The sequence below is a fragment of the Canis aureus genome, chromosome 11 (genome assembly GCF_053574225.1).
Source record: "Canis aureus isolate CA01 chromosome 11, VMU_Caureus_v.1.0, whole genome shotgun sequence".
In the NCBI taxonomy this organism is placed as follows: Eukaryota; Metazoa; Chordata; class Mammalia; order Carnivora; family Canidae; genus Canis; species Canis aureus.
The window spans coordinates 61,511,661-61,532,308 of NC_135621.1; the positions used below are offsets into that span (position 1 = coordinate 61,511,661).

At 34.0% G+C, this 20,648-nt stretch overlaps 1 protein-coding gene across 5 annotated transcripts in view; it reads right to left on the minus strand.

Moving 5' to 3' along the window:
• The window catches only part of FANCL (FA complementation group L), a 110,413-nt gene that overhangs the window by 74,201 nt on the left and 15,564 nt on the right, over positions 1-20,648 (minus strand). For all 5 annotated transcript variants that reach the window (XM_077915467.1, XM_077915468.1, XM_077915466.1 and 2 more), the window contains 4 exons: positions 20,306-20,364; positions 18,139-18,199; positions 15,683-15,739; positions 9,827-9,927 (listed from right to left, as the gene is read on the minus strand). In XM_077915467.1, coding sequence (XP_077771593.1) covers positions 9,827-9,927; positions 15,683-15,739; positions 18,139-18,199; positions 20,306-20,364 — 278 coding nt within the window. The remainder of the gene's footprint in view (positions 1-9,826; positions 9,928-15,682; positions 15,740-18,138; positions 18,200-20,305; positions 20,365-20,648) is intronic.

Sequence of the window (20,648 nt, forward strand, 5' to 3'; positions counted from 1 at the left end):
CCTTCTCCCTACCTACAGACTAGAACCTAGGCCAATATGAGCCAGCAAAGACCAAGCAGACAAGCACAACACTCTTAGAGCAGCTGACCAACAGAACTCTCTATGACAGAGGGGTCTCTACCTGCGCTGTCCAAAATAGTAACCACAGCCATGTGTGGCTGTGTCTTTACTTCTTGTATCTTCTGTACATTAATCTATTCTGCCTTTCATGACTAAATTAATCTTCCTACGTCCTCTTTTTTCTTTTTTTTTAAGATTTATTTATTTGAGAGTCCCAAACGAACTCCCCATTGAGCATGCAGCCCAAGGCAGGGCTTGATCTCAAGACCCTGAGATCACATGGGCCAAAACCAAGAGTCAGGTACTTAACCAATTGTGCCACCCTGCATCCCAATCTTCCTAAGTTGTTTTTAAATCATATCAACCCCTTCCTCAAAAATAGCCAATGAGTCCCCATCACTTGCATATATAGAATCCTTAGTCTCATGGTTAAGATCTTTCAGTCTGACCCTGGTATTAATTCTTATGTGAGCAAGTGATCTACTCTTAAGTCCAAAGAGGAGTTAGTTACACATTTCCATCACTACAAACTTAACTTCCACTATTACCTCCTTTTTAAGGCTCTCTACATTCCTTTGAAGCTTATCCCAATACCTACCTCCTCTAAGAACCTTCCTAAATCATCTGTAGCCCAAAAGGACTTCATCTTTCAAGGGGAGCCGGCGCAGCTCAGTTGGTCGAGCAGCCAACTCCTGGTTTTGGCTCAGGTCATGATCTCATGTATCATGAGATCAAGCCCCATCGAAGAGCCTGGAGTCTCCTTGAGAATTCTCTCCCCCATCCCCTTCCTATCGCCCCCACCCCCATCTGCCTCTCCCCCATCCCACTTGCAGATATATGCACACTCTCTGTCTAAAATAAATACATAAGTCTTCAAAGGGACCTCACCATTCTCAAAACTGTCAGTTTTAGGTAAATTTTTGCTTCCCAAATAAGCTTTTATTATAAAGAATATGAAAAGTTTAAACTTCTATACATATATTAATGCTATATGTGCTTGTTATATGACCATGGAGAAGCGGCTATCCCAATGGTTCATATTTATTGATTCATATGCAACTTTTAAACTGAATGCAAATTGTTTAAATTACATACTATAAACATATTACCAATGTAGAAAAAACATAATTTTTTCACTATTAGGTAATTCGCACTTATTCAGTGATTTGAATATATATGAGGAAAAAGCACTCTATGATAAAGGTAATTTAGAATGAAAATCATACTTATTAACATCTATGTTCTTATGCATTATGGAATGAAAATTATCATTACTAGTTATAATTAAATCATAACACTCATTAAGAGCTGTAAAACTCATATATAGTCTGACATTTTTAGGTGAACTAGTGACTCAACTTTATACCTACTTTGCAGAAGGCATTATTTGAATCAAATAACATGTGTTTCTTTTTAACCCTTATTATTAAGTATTAGTTTCATTTGAAAAATAAAGAAACTGTGGCTCAGAGGGGTTACATTACTTGCCTAAGGTCACACAGCTGATAAGCCAGAATTAAAGCTCTTGGCTGGTTACTGGAATTAATTTCATCTTAACAAGTATCTCCATTTCTTCCAATATGGCATACAGATCTTTGATATGCATTAAAAATTATAGAACATACTACCAATTAATAAGCCCATTATAAGGTACTTATCCATTATAAGGTACTTAATTAAATATCCAATGCAATATATGTCTACAATCTTTCGACAGCACAACAAATTTAATAAAACTCCGCTCTTTCCCTAGACATATTTAAAAGGCCTAATAGTTGAATTCTACTTACTCTAATTGATAAACATGCTGTCTTATAAAAGAATAAAACCATCAGATCACACTCCCCCTGTTAGAACAATTTAATCTCTGAATTACCTATGGCTATGTGATTACTAAAATAAACAGAAGGTATTTAAGATGACTATGCATTTCTTCCAAATTGAGACAATTTTGAAACTGAAAGGTCCAGGATAAAAGGCATAAATTAGGATTATCCTAGGTAAAGTGGGATGTAGATGAATCTACTTATAAAGTATTCAGTGCTCTCAACTCCAGGACATTCTTAATGTCCTTAACATCTTAACAGAAAATCCTGTTAAACCCCAAGGATGCTAATTCTTATCCTTTTAATGAGTCATTCTGCAAAACAACACCAGTAGAAGTGAAGAGAAACCCAGCAAGACAACTTTTTGCATCACTCTACCTTTGTGAACTGTGTAACTCCCAAAATCACAACTCGTCTTACCATCATCTTTTTACCCTCCAGACAGCTAGCTGTTTTTATACAAGTTGAAACAAGTACAGAAATTACACCAATAGCAATCAAACTTAAGGTCAGTTACTAATCCTCAATGTCATTTCTATTTAAAAAAATGTATGTGAATAAAGAAAAAAGATCTCAATCATATTCTAGATACTCTATTTTTTCCTAATTTTTTGTAATGCCTCATCCTATAGAATTGATTAGATATGTCAGATATGTAATTTAAAAACATAGCAAGGTCTTCATTACCTTAAAAAAAGATTTTTCATTATCAGATTTTACCCATGCAATAGTAAATCTACAAAAATATGAATTTAGGTATGAGGAAAATATAGACATACTGACATGGCCTACTAATCATTAAGATTCTGACAATCCATTCAAATCGATTTGTCATGCAAATCACTGTCTGTGTCATTTTAAGAGATATTTTAAATTAAGCTGGCCAGTTGCTCAGGCAGGGGCTCAAAAGGTAGCAATTCTAGTACGCAGACAGCACAATTCAAGTCTTGGTGTTAGCTCTGAAACCCAATACCAACACGACCTAATTTAATAAATAAATCACAAAAATAAAATTGATAGATTTTCTTACTCCAGAAAGCATTGAATAAATACTGACAAAATCTTATTCTCTGGCTTCTGACAATCCATGCAAACAACTTCTCTTCTGCTAACACAGTCCTCAATTGTAAGGACTAATGAAACAAATGACTCAGTAACAGCAGCTATATTCTAATTCAATCATGCATACTCGTCACTATAATTAAACTTTGATCTTTTCACAAATCTAAGCAACAGATTTCAAAACTCTCTCTCAGGATGGGTTAATTTTGCATATGGCCAATTTTATCCATGATGAGATAGTCACACAGGGAGGGTGAAACTAATAAAAACTATCTCCAAGTATTTGAAGGAACTTTATTGAAGACTCCATATCAGAGCTTCCCCACAGCACAATTCCAGGCAGCATAATTCACACAGAATCCCTGAGGACTGTTATATAGCCAGTGTTGGCTACCATTTTATATATAAAGTTGAACATAAAAATATGTATCTTGAAATTTATTCTGAGAAGTAACTAAGAATATATAAAGTGGCTATAGCAGTCAGTGGCATATAGCAGAAACTTCATAAGTGGAAGTTCCTGTGTATAATAATCTTAGTTTAAGGAAGAGATAAACATTCAGTGATCAGTGCTATGATAGAGGCATTCATAATCTTCCTTTTGGCTTCCCTTTTGGCTATTCTCCAAGCTAGATATTTGTTCCTTTTTCTCTCACATCAGAACAATGTGTGCAACGTAAAACTCAATACTTTCTATTTGTCCCTAAAAAAACGCTTATTCCATAAAGTATTTTAATACTTGCACTATTTCGCTTATACCTTTGTTGCTAACAGCTCCCAAGAAATCCTATAATTATCTTCTGTAGTACTTATCACAGTTAGAATTAAGTACTACTGTGATCATCTACTTAAATTCTGACTCTCCCACTATCTAGTTCTCACCTCTAAGTTCCTTGAGGAATTTTAAGTCTTAACTATGTATATCCACTGCCTTACATTATAGGCATTCAATATGTGGGGGAGAAAACCAATGATTCACAAATCTCATGTTTGTATTCTCAATGCTTCAACTACTTTCATTACTGGAATTCTTCCAAATATGTCACAACCACACAGAAAAGAGTTTGCCTTCCCAAGTCTGTCCTACAATCCTAAATCCTCTAAACACTAAGATCTTAACATTTAAGCATCTGAAAATAAGTTATGATTTTTCTCTATCACCTTAAATCCAAAGACCAAGCAGGTCCATGATGTCGGTGCCTCAAGACAAATCTTCATACTTTCAGCCAAACTGCTCAATTCGTTATTTGTCTTCTGTCTCCCCTCTTCTTGTCATGCTAAATTTTATTTAAAAGTTCTATCTTACCCAATCCTATTTAGGAATGGCGACTTATCAAAAAACGCCTAATCACATGAATAAACATTAACCAATCCTCAATAACACAAGAATAGTACATTTAAAGTTATATATAACACCCATTTCTGGCTAAATTAGACTAGCTCGCTACAAACCTACACTTTCACTGAGAAGTACTAGAGTAGCCTGATGCAAAGGGAAAAAAAAAAAAAAAAAAAAGCCTGAAGGCATCAAAGAATTACTAAGGCAACCAAGACCTAAAGAACCAAGGTCCTGAAAAAGGGGAACAGAGGAGAGACAAGCCAGTACTAATAGAAGCCATTTTTCTCTCAGCTTATTTACCAATTTATTTACCAATTCTGGTCACAGGGCAAGAGAAGAAGGATTTGGGCAAAGGGCACAGATAGAGAGCTGCTATTAAGTGGCAAACCAAAATGCAGACAGCATTTCTTTGAGGCTAGGGAAATAAAAATAACAGACTTTTAAAGGGCCAAAATCTAGTAGAAACATAGGGCCAGAGACCTTGTTCTAATATTCAGGCAATTTTCCATCAAAACTTTTGATAAATCCTTGAACTGCAAGTGATGAGGATAAAAAACTAAGCAGAAAGCCAATAAAAGCCAACGAATATTCAGAGATTTCATAATACTGAGGAGAAACTAATTAAGATTTAGAACCCACCACCAGGAAAAGCCCCAGTGAATATCCCCAAACTTTCAGTGGGAACCCCTGGAAGGCTACCCCTAAAAGCAAAACAAACAAGAGGCAGATGAAGCATTATCAAAAATGGACCCCTGACTCCAACTGAGAGGTAAACTGGCCTTGTGAAGAGACACACGTAAGAGTTTAGGATCTACCAAGGGAGAAATTCCAATGAACACACCTAGCTCTTGTGTAAAAGTTCTAAAGGGTTATAACTTAGGAAAGGGAGGGGAGCAATCATTAGTACACGGAGTGTTACAAAAACTATAGCCCAACCTGAACCAGTTCAATCTTTAATAGGATTATAGCAACCTGTCCCTACTCCATTTTTTTTAAAAGATTTTATTTATTTATTCATGAGAGACACAGAGAGAGAGAGGCAGAGACATAGGCAGAGGGAGAAGCAGGCTCCATGTAGAGAGCCTGATGTGGGACTGGATCCTGGGATTCCAGGATCACGCCCTGGGAGGAAGGCAGACACTCAATCGCTGAGCCACTCAGGTGCCCCTCCTACTCTATTTCTTAACAAAGGAAAAAGTAAACCCTTTGTAAAAGAAAATATCACCTAGAACCTCTAAACTTTTTTATACACAATTTCTAGCTGAAAGATCATTAGGCACAGCACTGCAGCCTTAATGAATAAGGGCATATACTAAAGAACAGACAGCAAGAGACAGTGAGGAAAGGTGCATTAACGAAATACCTGGAAATTAGGTCAGTTTCCTCTTTTCTCCCCTTTTATCAGTTTTTCAGGTTTTCTGTCTTTTGGGCTCCTTTTTTTTTTTTTTTTTTTTTTTTTTAAAAGAAAGAATAGTCATCTTGTAGAGCAGAGACCAGGAGAGTTCAGGTTTTACATTTTTGTTGTTACAGAGTATTCAATTTTCGATTGATTCAATTGTGAAAATAAAAACTCTTTACTCCTTACTATTAAAAAGTAGTAGACTCACATGAAAAGATGCTCAACATCACTCACTACCAAGGAAATACAAATCAAAACTACAATGAGCTATCACCTCACACTCTCAGAATAGCTAAAATCAACAACACAAGAAACAGCAGGTGTTGGCAAGAATATGGAGAAAGGGGAGTCCTCTCACACTGTTGGTGGGAATGCAAGCTGGTACAGCCACTCTGGAAAACAGTGTAGAGGTTCCTCAAAAAGTTAAAAATAGAGCTACCCTACGACCCAGCAATTATACTAAGTCTTTACCCAAAGAATACAAAAATACCAATTCAAAGGGATTTGGTGCACTCCAAGGATTATAGCAGGATTACCTACAATAGCCAAATTATGGAAAAAGCCCAAGTGTCCATCAACTGATGAATGGATAAGGAAGATATGGTACATATATAGAATGGAATACTATAGGCTTAGAAAATCTTGCCATTTGCAATGATATAGATGAGCGAGAGAGTATTATGCTAAGTGAAATAAGAGAGAAAAACAAATACTGTACAATTTCACTCAAATGTGGAATTTAAGAAACAAACAAATAAGCAAAGGGTTAAAAAAGAGAGAGGCAAACCAAGAAAGAGACTCTTAACTATAGAGAACAAACTGATGGTTACTGGAGGGGTGGAGGTGGGATTAGGTTAAATAGGTAATGGGAATCAAGGAGTACACTTGCTATGATGAGCACACAGTAGTCTATGAAAGTACTAAATCATTATTGTATACTTGAAACTAATATTATACTGTATACTAAATGGAATTCATTTTTTAAAAAAAGATTTGATAGAGAATGTGCACCTGTACATGCATGGGGATGGGGGAGTGGCAGGAGAGAGGGAGAGATAATCTTACACAGATGATCTTAACCCTTCAAAGGGTTCAATCTCAGGACCCTGAGATCACAACCTGAGCCAAATCCAAAAGTCAGACCCTTAACTGACTGTGCCACCCAGGCACCCTTAACTAACTGGAATTTAAATAAAAACTTTTTTTAAAAAAAAAGGTAGAAGCCTCTGGTATTTACCAATGTGGATTTAAAAAAACACAAAACTTCCTGCACACAGGTGTTCATAGCAGTTTTATTCATAATTGCCAAAACTTGGAAGTAACCAAGATGTCCTTCAGTAAGTAAATGAAAAAACTGGTACATTCAAACAATGGAACTATATACAGTGCTATAAACAAATGAGCTAACAAGCCATGGAAAGACTAAGAAGAAATTTAAACACACATTACTAAGTAAAAGAAGCCAATCTGAAAAGACTATATAATGTACGATTCCAACTATAGGACATTCTGGAAAATCCAAAAATGTGGACACAGTAAAAAGATCAGTGGCTGCCAGAGGTTAGGGGAGAGGAAGGGAGAGACATACTTGGAACACAGAAGGTTTTTAGGGCTGTGAAACTATTCTGTAGAATGGCAGATACATGTCATTAAACATGTCTAAAACCATAAAATATGTATGACCAAGAGTAAACCCCAATGTAAACTATGGTTTGGGGGTAATAACAATGTATCAATACAATATAGATTCATCCACTGTAACAAATGTACTACCTCAGTGCGAGGGGGGTCGGGGGAAGGGAGGGTGGCAGAGTTGGATACTGATAATGGGGTAGTCTGCATACATATATAGGGGCAGAAAGTAAAAGAATCCCTATACCTTCTTCCTTTGAATTTTGCTGTGAACCTACAACTGTGAAAGGAGGAAGGAAGGAAGGCAGGCAGGCGGGCAGGCAGGCAGGCAATTTGGGGAAAAAAAAGAAAAGCACTGGGTATGCTAAGATCTAGGACTAGCTATATGACTGAAAACCAAAAAAAAATTAAAAACAGACTCCAGTGGATATAGACTATGGGAGTTAGTAGAAAAGTATTTTTAAACAACTATGAAAGAAAATACAGAAAAAGGTGGAAAACTTTTAAAAAGTTTTGAAATCTAGTACAGTTATACTAATATCTAACAAAGTATACAGTAAGGCAAAAAGTATTACCGGAGATAAAAAGAAACATTTAATGATAAAAGAAAAAAATCCACAGGAAGATACAGTGATTATAAATCCATACACACTCTCAAATTAAAAATGGAACTGCCATATGATCCAACAATTCCACTTCTGGGTATATATCCAAAGAAAACAAAATCACAACGTTGAAGAGGCATCTGCATCCCCAAGTTCATTGCAGCAATATTTACCATAGCCAAGACATGGAAGCAACCTAAATATTCACTAACAGATGAATGGAGAAAGAAAATCTGGCATATATACACACACACACACACACACACACACACACACACACACACACATACCCATCCACCAAATATACAATGAGATATTTAGCCATAACAAGGGACATGCTCCTATTGTGACAATATGGATAGACCTTGAGGGCATTACACTAAGTAAGACAAATAAGAGAAAGAAACACAATATGATCTCATTAATATGCAGAATAAAGAAAAAGAAATGAATTCACAGATACAGAGAACATATTGGTGGTTTCCAGAGGCAGAGGTGAAATGAGTGAAGGGGTCAAAAGCTACAGACTTCCAGTTATGTAATGTATACCATAATGACTATAATTAATAAAACTATATAACTGGAAGTTGCTGAAAGAGGAAATCTTGAAAGCTCACATCATAAGACAAAAAAGTGTGTAAGTATGTGTGATGATGGAGATTAGCTTGCCTTATGGTGATCATTTCATAATATATATATATATATATATATATATATATATATATATATATAGAATCACTATGTTGCACACTTGAAACTAGTATATGTCAATTATATCTCAAAGAAAATATTAAAAGAAATTCTTTAGTCAGGAAGAAAAAGATTCCAGACAGAAAGATAGAAATGCATGAAGTTATTAATTAGAGGGGTGCCGGGGTGGCTCAGTTATCTGCCTTTGGCTCAGCTCATGATCCCAGGGTCCTGCTTCTCTCTCTCCTTCTGCCCCTCCCCACTTATGTGCATGTACACTCTCTCTCAAATATATAAAATCTTTTAAAAAATAAAAGAACACTGGGAGAAATTTATACATATATATATACACACAGAAATATTTATATATAATTTCATATATACACAAATTATATACAAATTCTTCTTGCCAATTCTAATATAGGATAAAATGCATGATAAAAATAACACAACAGGTACAGGTTAAAAAATACATTAAGGAGTTTTAGATCCTCCCTTTATAAGAAAATTGGTAAAAGTACAAATATATATTTTACTATACATATGTTGTAATTCTAAGAGAATTCTAATTCCAAGGTAATTCTAAGAGAATGTATATAACAACTTAATTCTTGATTAATTCAAATAAGGGCAGATAAAGAGGAAAAAAAAAAACAAACACAAAACCCGTAAGAAAAACAGTAAACATACAGCATGATATCAGTGAAAATGGCAGTAAATACATGGAGTCATGTCAGTAAAAATGGCAGTCAGAAGTTCCTAAAGGTCTCCCTTCCATAATAGTCGCAAGAACATCAGGAAAAAAAAGTATTTGAAGTAATGGATATGTTAATGAGTTATGGGACTCCTTCCACAATGTACATGTGTAAATCAAATCATCACATTGCACATGTTAAAAATATTATAATCTTATTTATCAATTATACCTCAATAAAACTAAATAACATGTTTATGTTCAGTAAAAATGTGGTAACATCTTACTGCATAAATAAAAGTTATCTTTTTCCAAATTACATTTAGTATTTTACCTTGCAGATCACTTAATGATGATATCCCTTTAATTCATACCCACAATAAATGTTACTATAATTAAGTTCTAATTATAATGAAACACTGACTAAAAACAGGTATAAAATAAACTGCTAAAACTGCAAATAAATTGAAATGTGGAAAGAAAAAAAGACATTTCTGAAACATTTTAAAATAGACATACTTATCCCAACCAAGAGTTCCTATTTCTTCCATAAGGCTTGAGTAGAACTGGGGAGGAGGAGGTGGTGCATACAGCTCTTGTTTATTCTTTAAAGCAACTTCCTGTTTAAAAGAAAACAAACTTGATCTGCTGTGGAATGCTAGATAGTAAATTGCTACTATCTGATTACAAAACAACTTCATAATCTCCTTTGTGCCTCACTAAAAGTGTCCATTATTTTTATAGAAATTCCATCTGAATCATTCCCCTTCTTATATAAAGACAAAAAAGTTAAAGGACTGTATTGAAAATTATTATATGAAAATGCCAATTATTATACCATTAAAACTTCAGATTTTAGTATTTTCCTAGACTATTATGCCTATCAGAGATGACAAGAGTCTAAAAATATCTTCAAAGCTTTATGAATATTTTTCTGTTCCTGTGGAAAAACTTTGATATAAAGAAACATATATCTTTAAGAAAAGCCTGAACTCTTAAGTACATTGTTTAGACAGATCTATATGTATACAGTTATGAATCACACTTTTATAAGTAAAACCCCTTTATTACCACAGTAAATACTCATCTGCTACTTTCTTTCACTGGCTTACATTCTGTATTACTCCCAGACCAGGTTAAGTGTTTTTTCATCTATGTGGCTAGATCACAGTTCCTTTTCCTGCAAGACCCACCTATATCTTCAAGATGGTTTATGTACCCTGCCCCCCACTCCAAAAAAAACCCCTAACATTTTTTTTTTTTTTTTTTTTTTACAAGCAATACAAACATCACTAGAATTGCTGAGGCTGAGTATTACCAATTACTTCAAAGGTGCTAACCTAGACAAATACCTTATTTGGAAAGTAAAAATAAATGTATCTGCAAATTACACATGTTCATATGGACTGTTTTATCAAAAGAGATAAAAAAATAAAGAAATAAAAAAGTCAAACACAGTAAATAGTAAAACCAGGTGAGAACAAGTATAAAAATTATAAATATTAACTGTAGCCCTAAAAAGAGGTGTAAGTTCTATTTCTTTAAGCATATTTTTAATATATTAGTCCTTACACTTTTTAATTTTAAAACAAGAATAGGATACTATTAAATTTAGGTAATACTAGAAAGAATAGATTTTACAAAACAGTATTTCAAAATCAAGACTATTAACTGAAACTACCTTCTAAATCTGCTTAGGATAAAAACAACTATGAAAGCAGGTTTCTAAGGCCCAAAATGTCAATTTGGATTTAATTAGAAGGTAAGTTCCTAAAAGACAAGGAGTATACTGCTTTTTAAATAAAACTAAATACCTAATGCTATCTGTAATTTGCCATATGGTCCAGAAAAATAAATTTTTACTATTAAGATTATCCTGTTATTAAAAAATAAGTCAGTATAGTTCCTATACTTATATATAAAACAGCTTCAGGAATTCTTTTGAACTTTTTGTAAATCCAGAAATATTAAATACTCCTATCCACATACACGGAATGTAAAAATAAATTTGAATAACAATAAAGTCTTTTAATTCTAGCTTTATGAACTTTGTAAACTCTACCTTCTACCTTGGGTCAGACAAGTTACTCCTATTCCAAAGCCATAGCAGGAAAAAAGGCAAAGGCAAAGAATCAAAGCATTCTTTGTGGAGAAAGGGCAAGATACATAGTAGATAGAACAAAGGTTTTAAAGTTTTACAAAGGTTCTAAGTCCTAATTTTATCATTTCCTAGTTTTAACACCTTAGCTATGCAGTGACTAAGCCCTAAATAGGAGTTTCAAAAAAACCTGACCCGGGACGCCTGGGTGGCTCAGTGGTTTAGCACCTGCCTTCAGCCCAGGGCGTGATCCTGGAGTCCCTGGATCGATTCCCACATCGGGCTCCCTGCATGGAACCTGCTTCTCCCTTTGCCTATGTCACTGCCTCTCTCTCTCTGTGTCTCTCATGAATAAATAAAATCTTAAAAACAAACAAACAAAAACACATCAGAGTTCTCTTAAAATACAGGTAATTGTGGGGCGCCTGGGTGGTTCAGTCAGTTAAGCATTCGTCTCTTGATTTCAGCTCAGGTCATGCTCGCAGGGTCCTGGGATCAAGCCACCATGCATTGGGCTTTGCTCTCAGCTTGGAGTCTGCTTGTGATTCTCTCTCTTTCCCTCTCCCTCAGCCCCTCTCCTTGCTCGCATATGCATGTCCTCTCAAATAAATAAATCTTCAAAAATAAATAAATAAGTAAATAAAATACAGGTAATTGTTCATTTATCAAATATATACTGAACTCTTACTATATGCCTAGTAATTACTAAGAAACTGTGAAGATTTACCACATTTCCTGAAAAGGTTCAAAAACTACTGATTTCATTTGGACATCATCCTCAATTCTTTCATTGAGGATTACATTACAGGAACCCTGTTACTGACAAGACAGCCCAACAAATAAACCAATATAATTTTCTCTCACTCTCTTTAAGTACACTGTTCATAAATGTGCAATAGTATCACAAATTCTGTCAATTTCTTTAGAAAGCTAAAATACAGCATGTCATTTTATTCAGAAATGAAGTAACAAAGGTACTAAATGTTGGGGCCAGGCGGGAAAGGAAACTCCTCAAGATGGCAGATACGCCAAAATGGCTGAGGTTCCTGTCACCACCTCCACTTGGGACGCCAATGGACCAATGACCTGCTGACAGCTTGAGCAGACCCTTACACCTCTCCTTTGGACTTCCCCAACCGAACCCAATGCCCTTCAAACCCCAGAGGAGGAAGTCACCTTTGACTGGTCGAATTGCAATCCTTCCTTTGCATAGTGAGGGTCACTCTGACTGGTTGGATTGCAATCCTTCCTTTGCATATGAGCCAACCAATAGGAAACCGTTCTACCTTACAACGTTATGTAAACCCCCTACCACCTTGTCTTGGCGAGACTTCCTCGACTCACTCTCTTCCCCCCGTGAGTCGTGGAACCTCGCCCGAGGGTGCCTGCAATAAAATCTGTTCTTGGACCCTCGCTTGCCTTGGCGGTCTCATTTCCATCTAGTTACTAAAAAACTTAACACTAAATAGAATATTCTTAGAAATCAATGTCAATATTTTATTTTAAACTAAAGAGTATTTCTTCAAAATTAAATGACCAATAAATCTGTTCTTACAACCTAATAAAGTTTGCTAGTAATAAGAGCTTAATGGGACATGGTATATATAGTTTTACTCCGGTTCCTGAGCCCTTTTATTTGCATAGCTTATGAAAAGTATGATAAAAAGATAAAATTATTTTCAAACTTTTTTGCAATGCCAAGGGTAACTCAAAATATGCTTTACTTCTTCACCTTACCTTTTTAAAGCTTATCATGAAATCTGGCCTTTGATGAAATTTATAATCAATTTTGATAATTCTAATTAGTTAGGGTTTGCAAATTTGTAAGTCAGAATTCAAACTTTAGAAATTGGGATCAGAATAAAGAGTTTAAAGTCAAACATTTTACCAAAGCCCGACCTTGGAGTGTTGTTATAAGGATTAAAAAAAGGACTCAGAACAACTTAAGCAGCTAAGCTCTTTGTATGTGGCAGCTACTGCTAAGAATAAATAACTCAAAAAGAACTACAAAAAAAAAAACTGCTTTCAGTTGTTAGTAGCAATATATTGGTACTATAATTTTGTCAAACAAATATAGAGATACAGGAAAAGCATAAGAAACCATAACAAGTACAACATAATAAATAATTATGTTAATATTAGAAACCAAGATTTTCAGAGTAAAATATAAGCATTAAAATCAAAGTAAAAATGTTATAATACCAAATTTGAATTGGAAATATCAATATGAACTCATGATAAATTACTCTTTCTAAATATTATTTTTTCCTAACTCTGTTCACTGAAAAGGCCTAGCAATAATAGCAATAAACACTCCAGTTTCCAGATCGGTGGCATCTAAACACCATTTCCTACAAAGAAACCATGGCTCTTTGGAGAAGTAAAATTATAGTTCTTCAAAAGGATGAGTAAATTAAACTGGGGCAACTTGTGTCAGAAAGCAAAGTTTTGGCTGTGTTAGAAGAACTAAGGAGCCAATATAAAGAGGCATACACTGACTAAAAATGATACAAAATTTAAGCATCAAAAGGTATAGTGATTGCAATGGATTAAAATCGATATATAAAAACCCATGAGTTCATAATGATACTAAAAAAAATCATTATTTCACTTTGACAGTTGCTAGGCACTAACTCATTACTCTAAAAATTGATTTTTTTAAAAAAGGAAAAGAAACAAGCACTTAACCTATTTCTCCACTACGAGCTATACCTCAAAATTAACCAAATAACTGATGAAGGGAAGTTGTTCTCCAGATAATAATGTATCTCCAGACAATAAATATAGCGAATGGAATTTTAAAAATCACCATTTGATACCTCTAATGAAATAGTGAGTGTAGGCAATGATTATCATTGTATACTAAAATCTTAGGTGATAGGCTGATAAGAAACTTTATATTTGATGGATCTAAAGCCTATTGGCCAATCTTAACTCTACTAAGAGAAGAACTATCAGATACCATGTGCCTCCTCATGCAATAAAGTACACAACACAAAGTATTCTTACCAGAAGAAATGAACCCACTCTGCTGAGACTAGATCACAAAAAAGGTAGAAAAATATGTTAAAAGATACCATGAGTATCTAATAAGCCAAATCCAAAATGCAAGAAATGTTATAGGACACATAATCTAGTTTATTTAACTTGTAGAGTTTAAAAAAAAAAAAAAAGTACAGGAAAGATGAAGCACTGTTAGAAATTAAAAGACTTAGGAGACATATCAACATATAACATATGGACCTTGTTTACATACAAATACAAACAAAGAAGCCAAAAAAATTATCACTAACTTTGTCAGGGTTATAATAGCATATTTAAAACCAAAATAAAACAAAATGACACTTAGCTGTTACAAGTATACACCAACACATTCATTGAGAGATGGATACAATGTCCACAATTTCCTTAAAAGTACTCTAGTCTGGGGCTCATTCTGGGAGGAGTCCAACTCTTGGGTTTCAGCTCAGGTCTTGATCTCAGGGTCCTGGGACTGAGACCATTGGCTGGCTCCACAATCAGCAGGAAGTCCTGCTTGAGGATTCTCTCCTTCTGCCTCTCTCCACTCTCCCCTCATGCATGCACACACTCTCTCTCTCTCAAGTAAATAAATCTAAAACAAAAACAAAAACAAAACAAAACAAAAAAACAAAACAAAAAAAACAACTCTAGTCCTTTTCTCCTTAAAGAGTAGGGGAAGAAAAAAATGGCAAAATGTTGAAGTTAGGTCACGGGCCTACAGGTTTGACTATACAGTCTTCCCTCTTCTGTTTATGATGAAAACTTGAATAAAAAATTTCTTAAACACAAAGTCTATAGGACAAACTAAAAATTCAAGTATTTTATGCATAATTGACAAACTGAATAGTCTATTATATATAACTGTATGTATGTAATGAAGTCTAACAAGTTCTTCAGAAATCTGCAGCTACATACAAAATTTTTATATACTGTATTAGATCTTTAATTGTGGCTACCTAATCTCACCATAGATGTTAAAATTCTGACTGACTAGGAGTACATTTTATTTCACCACCTGTCCAAGAATAGTGTTAAGCGCACTCAGTTTGACAAAATCAATTTGGTTCCTATACACAGTTCTGTTCCTCATGGAATTCAAAAAAGCATCATCCACATTTACGCACACAGGAAAATGAAACATTAAGTGACTAGAAGTTGAGACGTTTTAAAGTCTAATCATGTTAAGTTTTTGCAGGAATTTAAAAAAGAAAATCAAGACTTACAGAATATAACAGTATTAGAAAGCAAATTCTTACCAAAACCATCTTCAACTCCATCATAAAGCTCATTAAATCAGGAGAGTGCTGCATTCTCTAGATCAAAACATTTGTAATTAATTTCACTTTTACAATGAATATTCCATACACTGAAATTGAAATGAGATACAGGTTCATGTGAACGTGAAAAAAAAATATCAGAAATTGAAATATTAGCTACCATCCCTACTACACTCACCAATTTCATTTTGAAAGAATAATTGAAGCCCTCAAATCTATTTTGATGAGTTATACTGAATGTACTTAAAATCTTTTAAAATTTCACATACTCCTTTGTTCCTTCAGCACTGACCACTGGTCAGTTTAGCAAATCTACCAAACTACATCATTAAAAAAAAAAAAAAAAAAAAAAAGATGGTATGAGGTGAAGAGGAAAGAACGTAAAACATAAAAATTAGGCATATCTATGCAATTAAAAAATCTAAAAGTGATAAATTATCAATATCATATTTTTAATTTTTTCCCTTGACCTTAAAAGTTATATACAATTGTCGATTTTGTCTTTTCATAACTAACCCATATTAATTCAAGAGGAGTCAATCTTTAAACAAGATAAAACCATCAGAATAAAAAAGCAAAAAGAAAAGAACTTCTAAAGTTGAATAAATATTTAAGAGTTATAATTCCCTTTCCTAGAAATCTTTGATTTTTAAAATAACCATAGAATAAAGAAAGCAAAGAAAATTCTCAAGTGTAACATATTTTTTATTAGATGAAACTCTACATCACTTCTCTGGTTGAAATCAAAACATTGTATTTTTGTTACTTTTTGTGATAATGCTGCTGCACTACCAACACACAGTTCTGAACAAAGCTAATCTGTGAATTTGTTCCCTCTTTTAGATGAAGAAAATAATAATCTAAGATATTTCAACAATGCATGAGACATATGAATCACATCTTAACATAGTTTTGGGTGGGCAAGTCTGTAAAACAAATTTGACTTTCCCATCTTCTATATTTTCCCCCCTTAGCTTACTAGTAATGAGCAATAAATTATATTAGATTTTTGTGAACTACAGCCTAGAGGCTAAATCCAAACCAATACCTATTTCTGTAAATAAAGATGTATTGAAACGCAGCCATATCCATTCATTTACCACTTATGGCTGCCTTGGCTCTACAAGTTAAGGACTTGTGACAGAGCCAACTACCAAAGCCTGAAAAGTTTACTATCTAGCCATTCACAGAAAAAGATTGCTGATCCCCGACCCATATTTACTGAACTTAAAAACAATATACAGAAAGAATTAGTAATACTAACTCTGGGTTCTATATGACCAACTGGAGGGCAGGAAAGAGATTAATAAGTAATTGGGACTTTCTCTAGGAACCCTCTTGGTGAACTGATAGAGTAAAACAGTTATAGATATTATTATACTTAGTCTTTATTAACAAGTTTTTTCCAGGCTATTTAAATATCTCAGTAGATTCATTTCTTAAACTCTAGTATACAATATAAATAGTCACAGTGGATAAGGAGGAGGCAGTGGAGAGAAAACAAGAAATAATTTAAACATCCCCTTAAAAAACTACAGTAATTATGCTGCCAGCAATGACAGCCTATATTCTACAAATCAAATAGTTTATCTCCTATATTTCTTTGTGGTTCAGTAATGCTTTATGTGAGTGACTGTCATTGTCAGTTATCATAGATAATAACCTGCTTTTAAGATAGAAAAAATATATGAAATCAGGAAAACATACAAATGAATAAAAGCATTGAAAGAAATGCAGTTCTACTTACATTTATTTTTCTACAAGAGGCATTTTATTACTTTTGGTTTCTTAAGTAACTGATTTTTTTTTTTTAAGTTTTTCTAATTTGTAAAGAAATTTTCAGGTAGAAGAACCTAAACTTTAAGAATAACTACATTGGAGCAGGGGTGAAATGGATGAAGGTGATGAAAAACTTCCAGTTATTAAAAAAAATTAATCCTGCCTATTTATTCACTTGTGCTATATTTAGGACTAGGCTCATTAAGTATGTATACATGATCCTAAGTGAGCTCCACAACACCTTTTCTGTTACTAATGTAGAACTACATTCCTAACTTCCCCACAGATACTCTACAATTCCATAATGAGTCCTGGATTTCTTCTTACTACCCCTATTCAGTCTCAGCAGGAAAAAATAAATCACTCAAAAAGTGATAGATATGGATAAGGGTGATTGACTACATTTGAAGATCCTAAATTCTCCAGGATGGAAATCAGTTTCAGGACAAATGCTACCTAGAAATGTGCTGAGGATTCCCAGACAGAAAAGATTTTAAATAATGCATGGATCCTTAAAATATTTGAGCGAGATAAAACCTATAAAATTCAGCAACTACTAAACCAGTCTGTTACAACATTCTACAAGTTGTCCACTAAAAAGAGTTAATTTAGTAATTTCATATCCCTGCTTAAAATAAACCTTTTAAAGAACTTACCTGTTGCACTATTTGATGGTATCCATTAAGTATTGTTTTCAGTTGCCAACTACATAATAACCTAAAATTTTAATAGAACAAAATGGTTTGTTTACTGTTCAGAATTAAAAGGAAAAGACTTATTTGTATGCTAACACTAACATGCACATACATAGAAAAGAATGACAAATATAATTCTGACAAGCTAATAAAATTTTTACCACTGATACTGTTGAAAGTCTTGTCTTCAAACTGTCGGTACTACTTTTATTTCAAACTATAAATAACTACGATCAGTAAATGACATGCAAACAGTAAATCTTTCTTTTTTAACATATCCAAAGCAAAATTTTCCATTGAACTAGATTCTTCTCTAAGGTTAGTTAAATAAACCAGTAGTTTTGATCATAATATACTGAGCTTGTATCTGAGAAGGCATATGTAGCAATATAATCTTCACATTCAAGACTAACGTAAAAGATATACTTAGTGTTCATCTATCCACTGGCTCACCTCAGCTGTGCTACAATATTGCTTAGGTAACTAACTCTTCTAAAAATTGCTTTTCCTTATCTAAAGTAGGATGCCCCTCTTAGATTCCCCCAATTATAGCCCTTTCAGACCACAAGGACTCTTCCATTTTTGCTATGCTAACCCCCATTTCCACCCCTATTTTCTCTCTTACTGGCAAAGTAGTTCGTTCATTAGAGTTTCCCCATTTGCCCATGGGGAAACTCCCTTTCCAAGTGTACTTTCCATCCCTTGCCACCAACTTGGTCATATTAACTTATTAATCAACACTATTGGGATACTCTTATTTTCTGCTAGTATTTTCCAATGGAATATATCAACTTGTTCAAGCAAATCTCAATTTAAAAAAAACAAGATCATTGTAACTCTTCCTTGGCTGCATACCCTTCTCTATCACTCCTTTCTTTAAACTATAGTTGATCCTTGAACAATAATACTGCTTGAAGTACACAGGTCCACTTGCAGATTATTTCAATAAAATATACATACAGTAAAGCAAACATGTTTCCTCTTATGATTTTCTTAGTGACATTTTCTCTAGTTTGCTTTAATAGTCTATAATTCATACAACATACAGTATACAAGTGTTAAAGCAATTTGTTCATGGTATTGGTAAGGCTTTTCTGGTCAACAGCATGCTGTTAAATTTCTGGAGAGTCAAAAGTTACATGTAAAATTTTCAAGTGTATGAGGGGTCAATGCCCCCAACCCCTAAGTTCTTCAAGGGCCAACCATAGTTTACATTGTTTACATTTACTTTCTACTCATGCACTCCAAAACCCAATAAAATCTGGCTTCTGCCACTACATGAAACCTCATTTAACCTAATCCCTCTGCAATACTCAACACTATGAACCATTTCCTCATTAAGCTTCTATTTGGCTTCAGCGACAACTATATAGATTTTCCTCTTACTTCTTTGCTCAATTCTTAGCCTTCTTCCAAGTTCCTATTTATCAGTGCTTTACATGTTGGTATACTCTCAAATCCTTTAAATATTAGCTTTCTCTTTTCACCCCACACATGCAGGCACTAGAAAATATCCATACTCACAGCTCCAAATCCCATGCCTACCGTGACTTCTATGTCTTAGACTTGAGTTCCATGCCAATACATTAAACATCTCCTCTTGATATTTCACACCCAATATATCTTAAAATGATGGCTCTCCTATTTCTCCACTGTGACCTCTTTTCTAGCTTAGTGATCTGAGCCAGGAATCTAGAAAGCATGCTTCACTCTTTCATTTCTGCTACTTCTAATCAGTCACAAAATCCTGTCAATTCTACTAATAAATGTCTTGGATTCTTCCTCCACTTCACCCCCAAAGATGCTTAAGAGCAGAAAAGAGATTCTAGGTACTACCTAATTCCCAGTCTCATCTCTTAACATTCCTTGATGGGCTGTCTGTACCAACAGATATCTTACACAATTGCTATTTATTGCTTTAAAAGGAAAAAAAATTAGAAAATTATTGTGTTACCTTTGAAAAGTACTTCACAAGGAAAAAATAATTTACAAATGTACACTGGTTTGGAAAAATTAGAAGTTTCTGGTTGACTCTAGTCAAAACTCTAATGGTTAGAATAAGCTTTTACCAGATTAACTCAATGCCCATCCCACAAGGATGCATGTATATAACAAAACACTATATCACCTTGCATTCTTCATTTGTAAATCTTCAGGCAACAATATTTTAAGGTGAAAATCACGTCCCTGTGGAAAATATTGAAAAGATTCACTCAAATTTTCATCTTTCACAATATTAAAAGATAAACACAAAAATCACATAGGAAAGGTAATGTTTTCCTTTGTTTTCTAAAAGTTATCAACTTTATCAGAATCTTTACATTTGTTAAAATATATGCAATGGAATATTGATTTGAAGAAAAATAATATAAAAATGTCAGCAACTTTGTAATCATTGGAAAACCAAAACAGAGATAAAGCTTGATTTTTAAGAGATAACAAACTCAGATAACACAAGAAATATTAAGAAA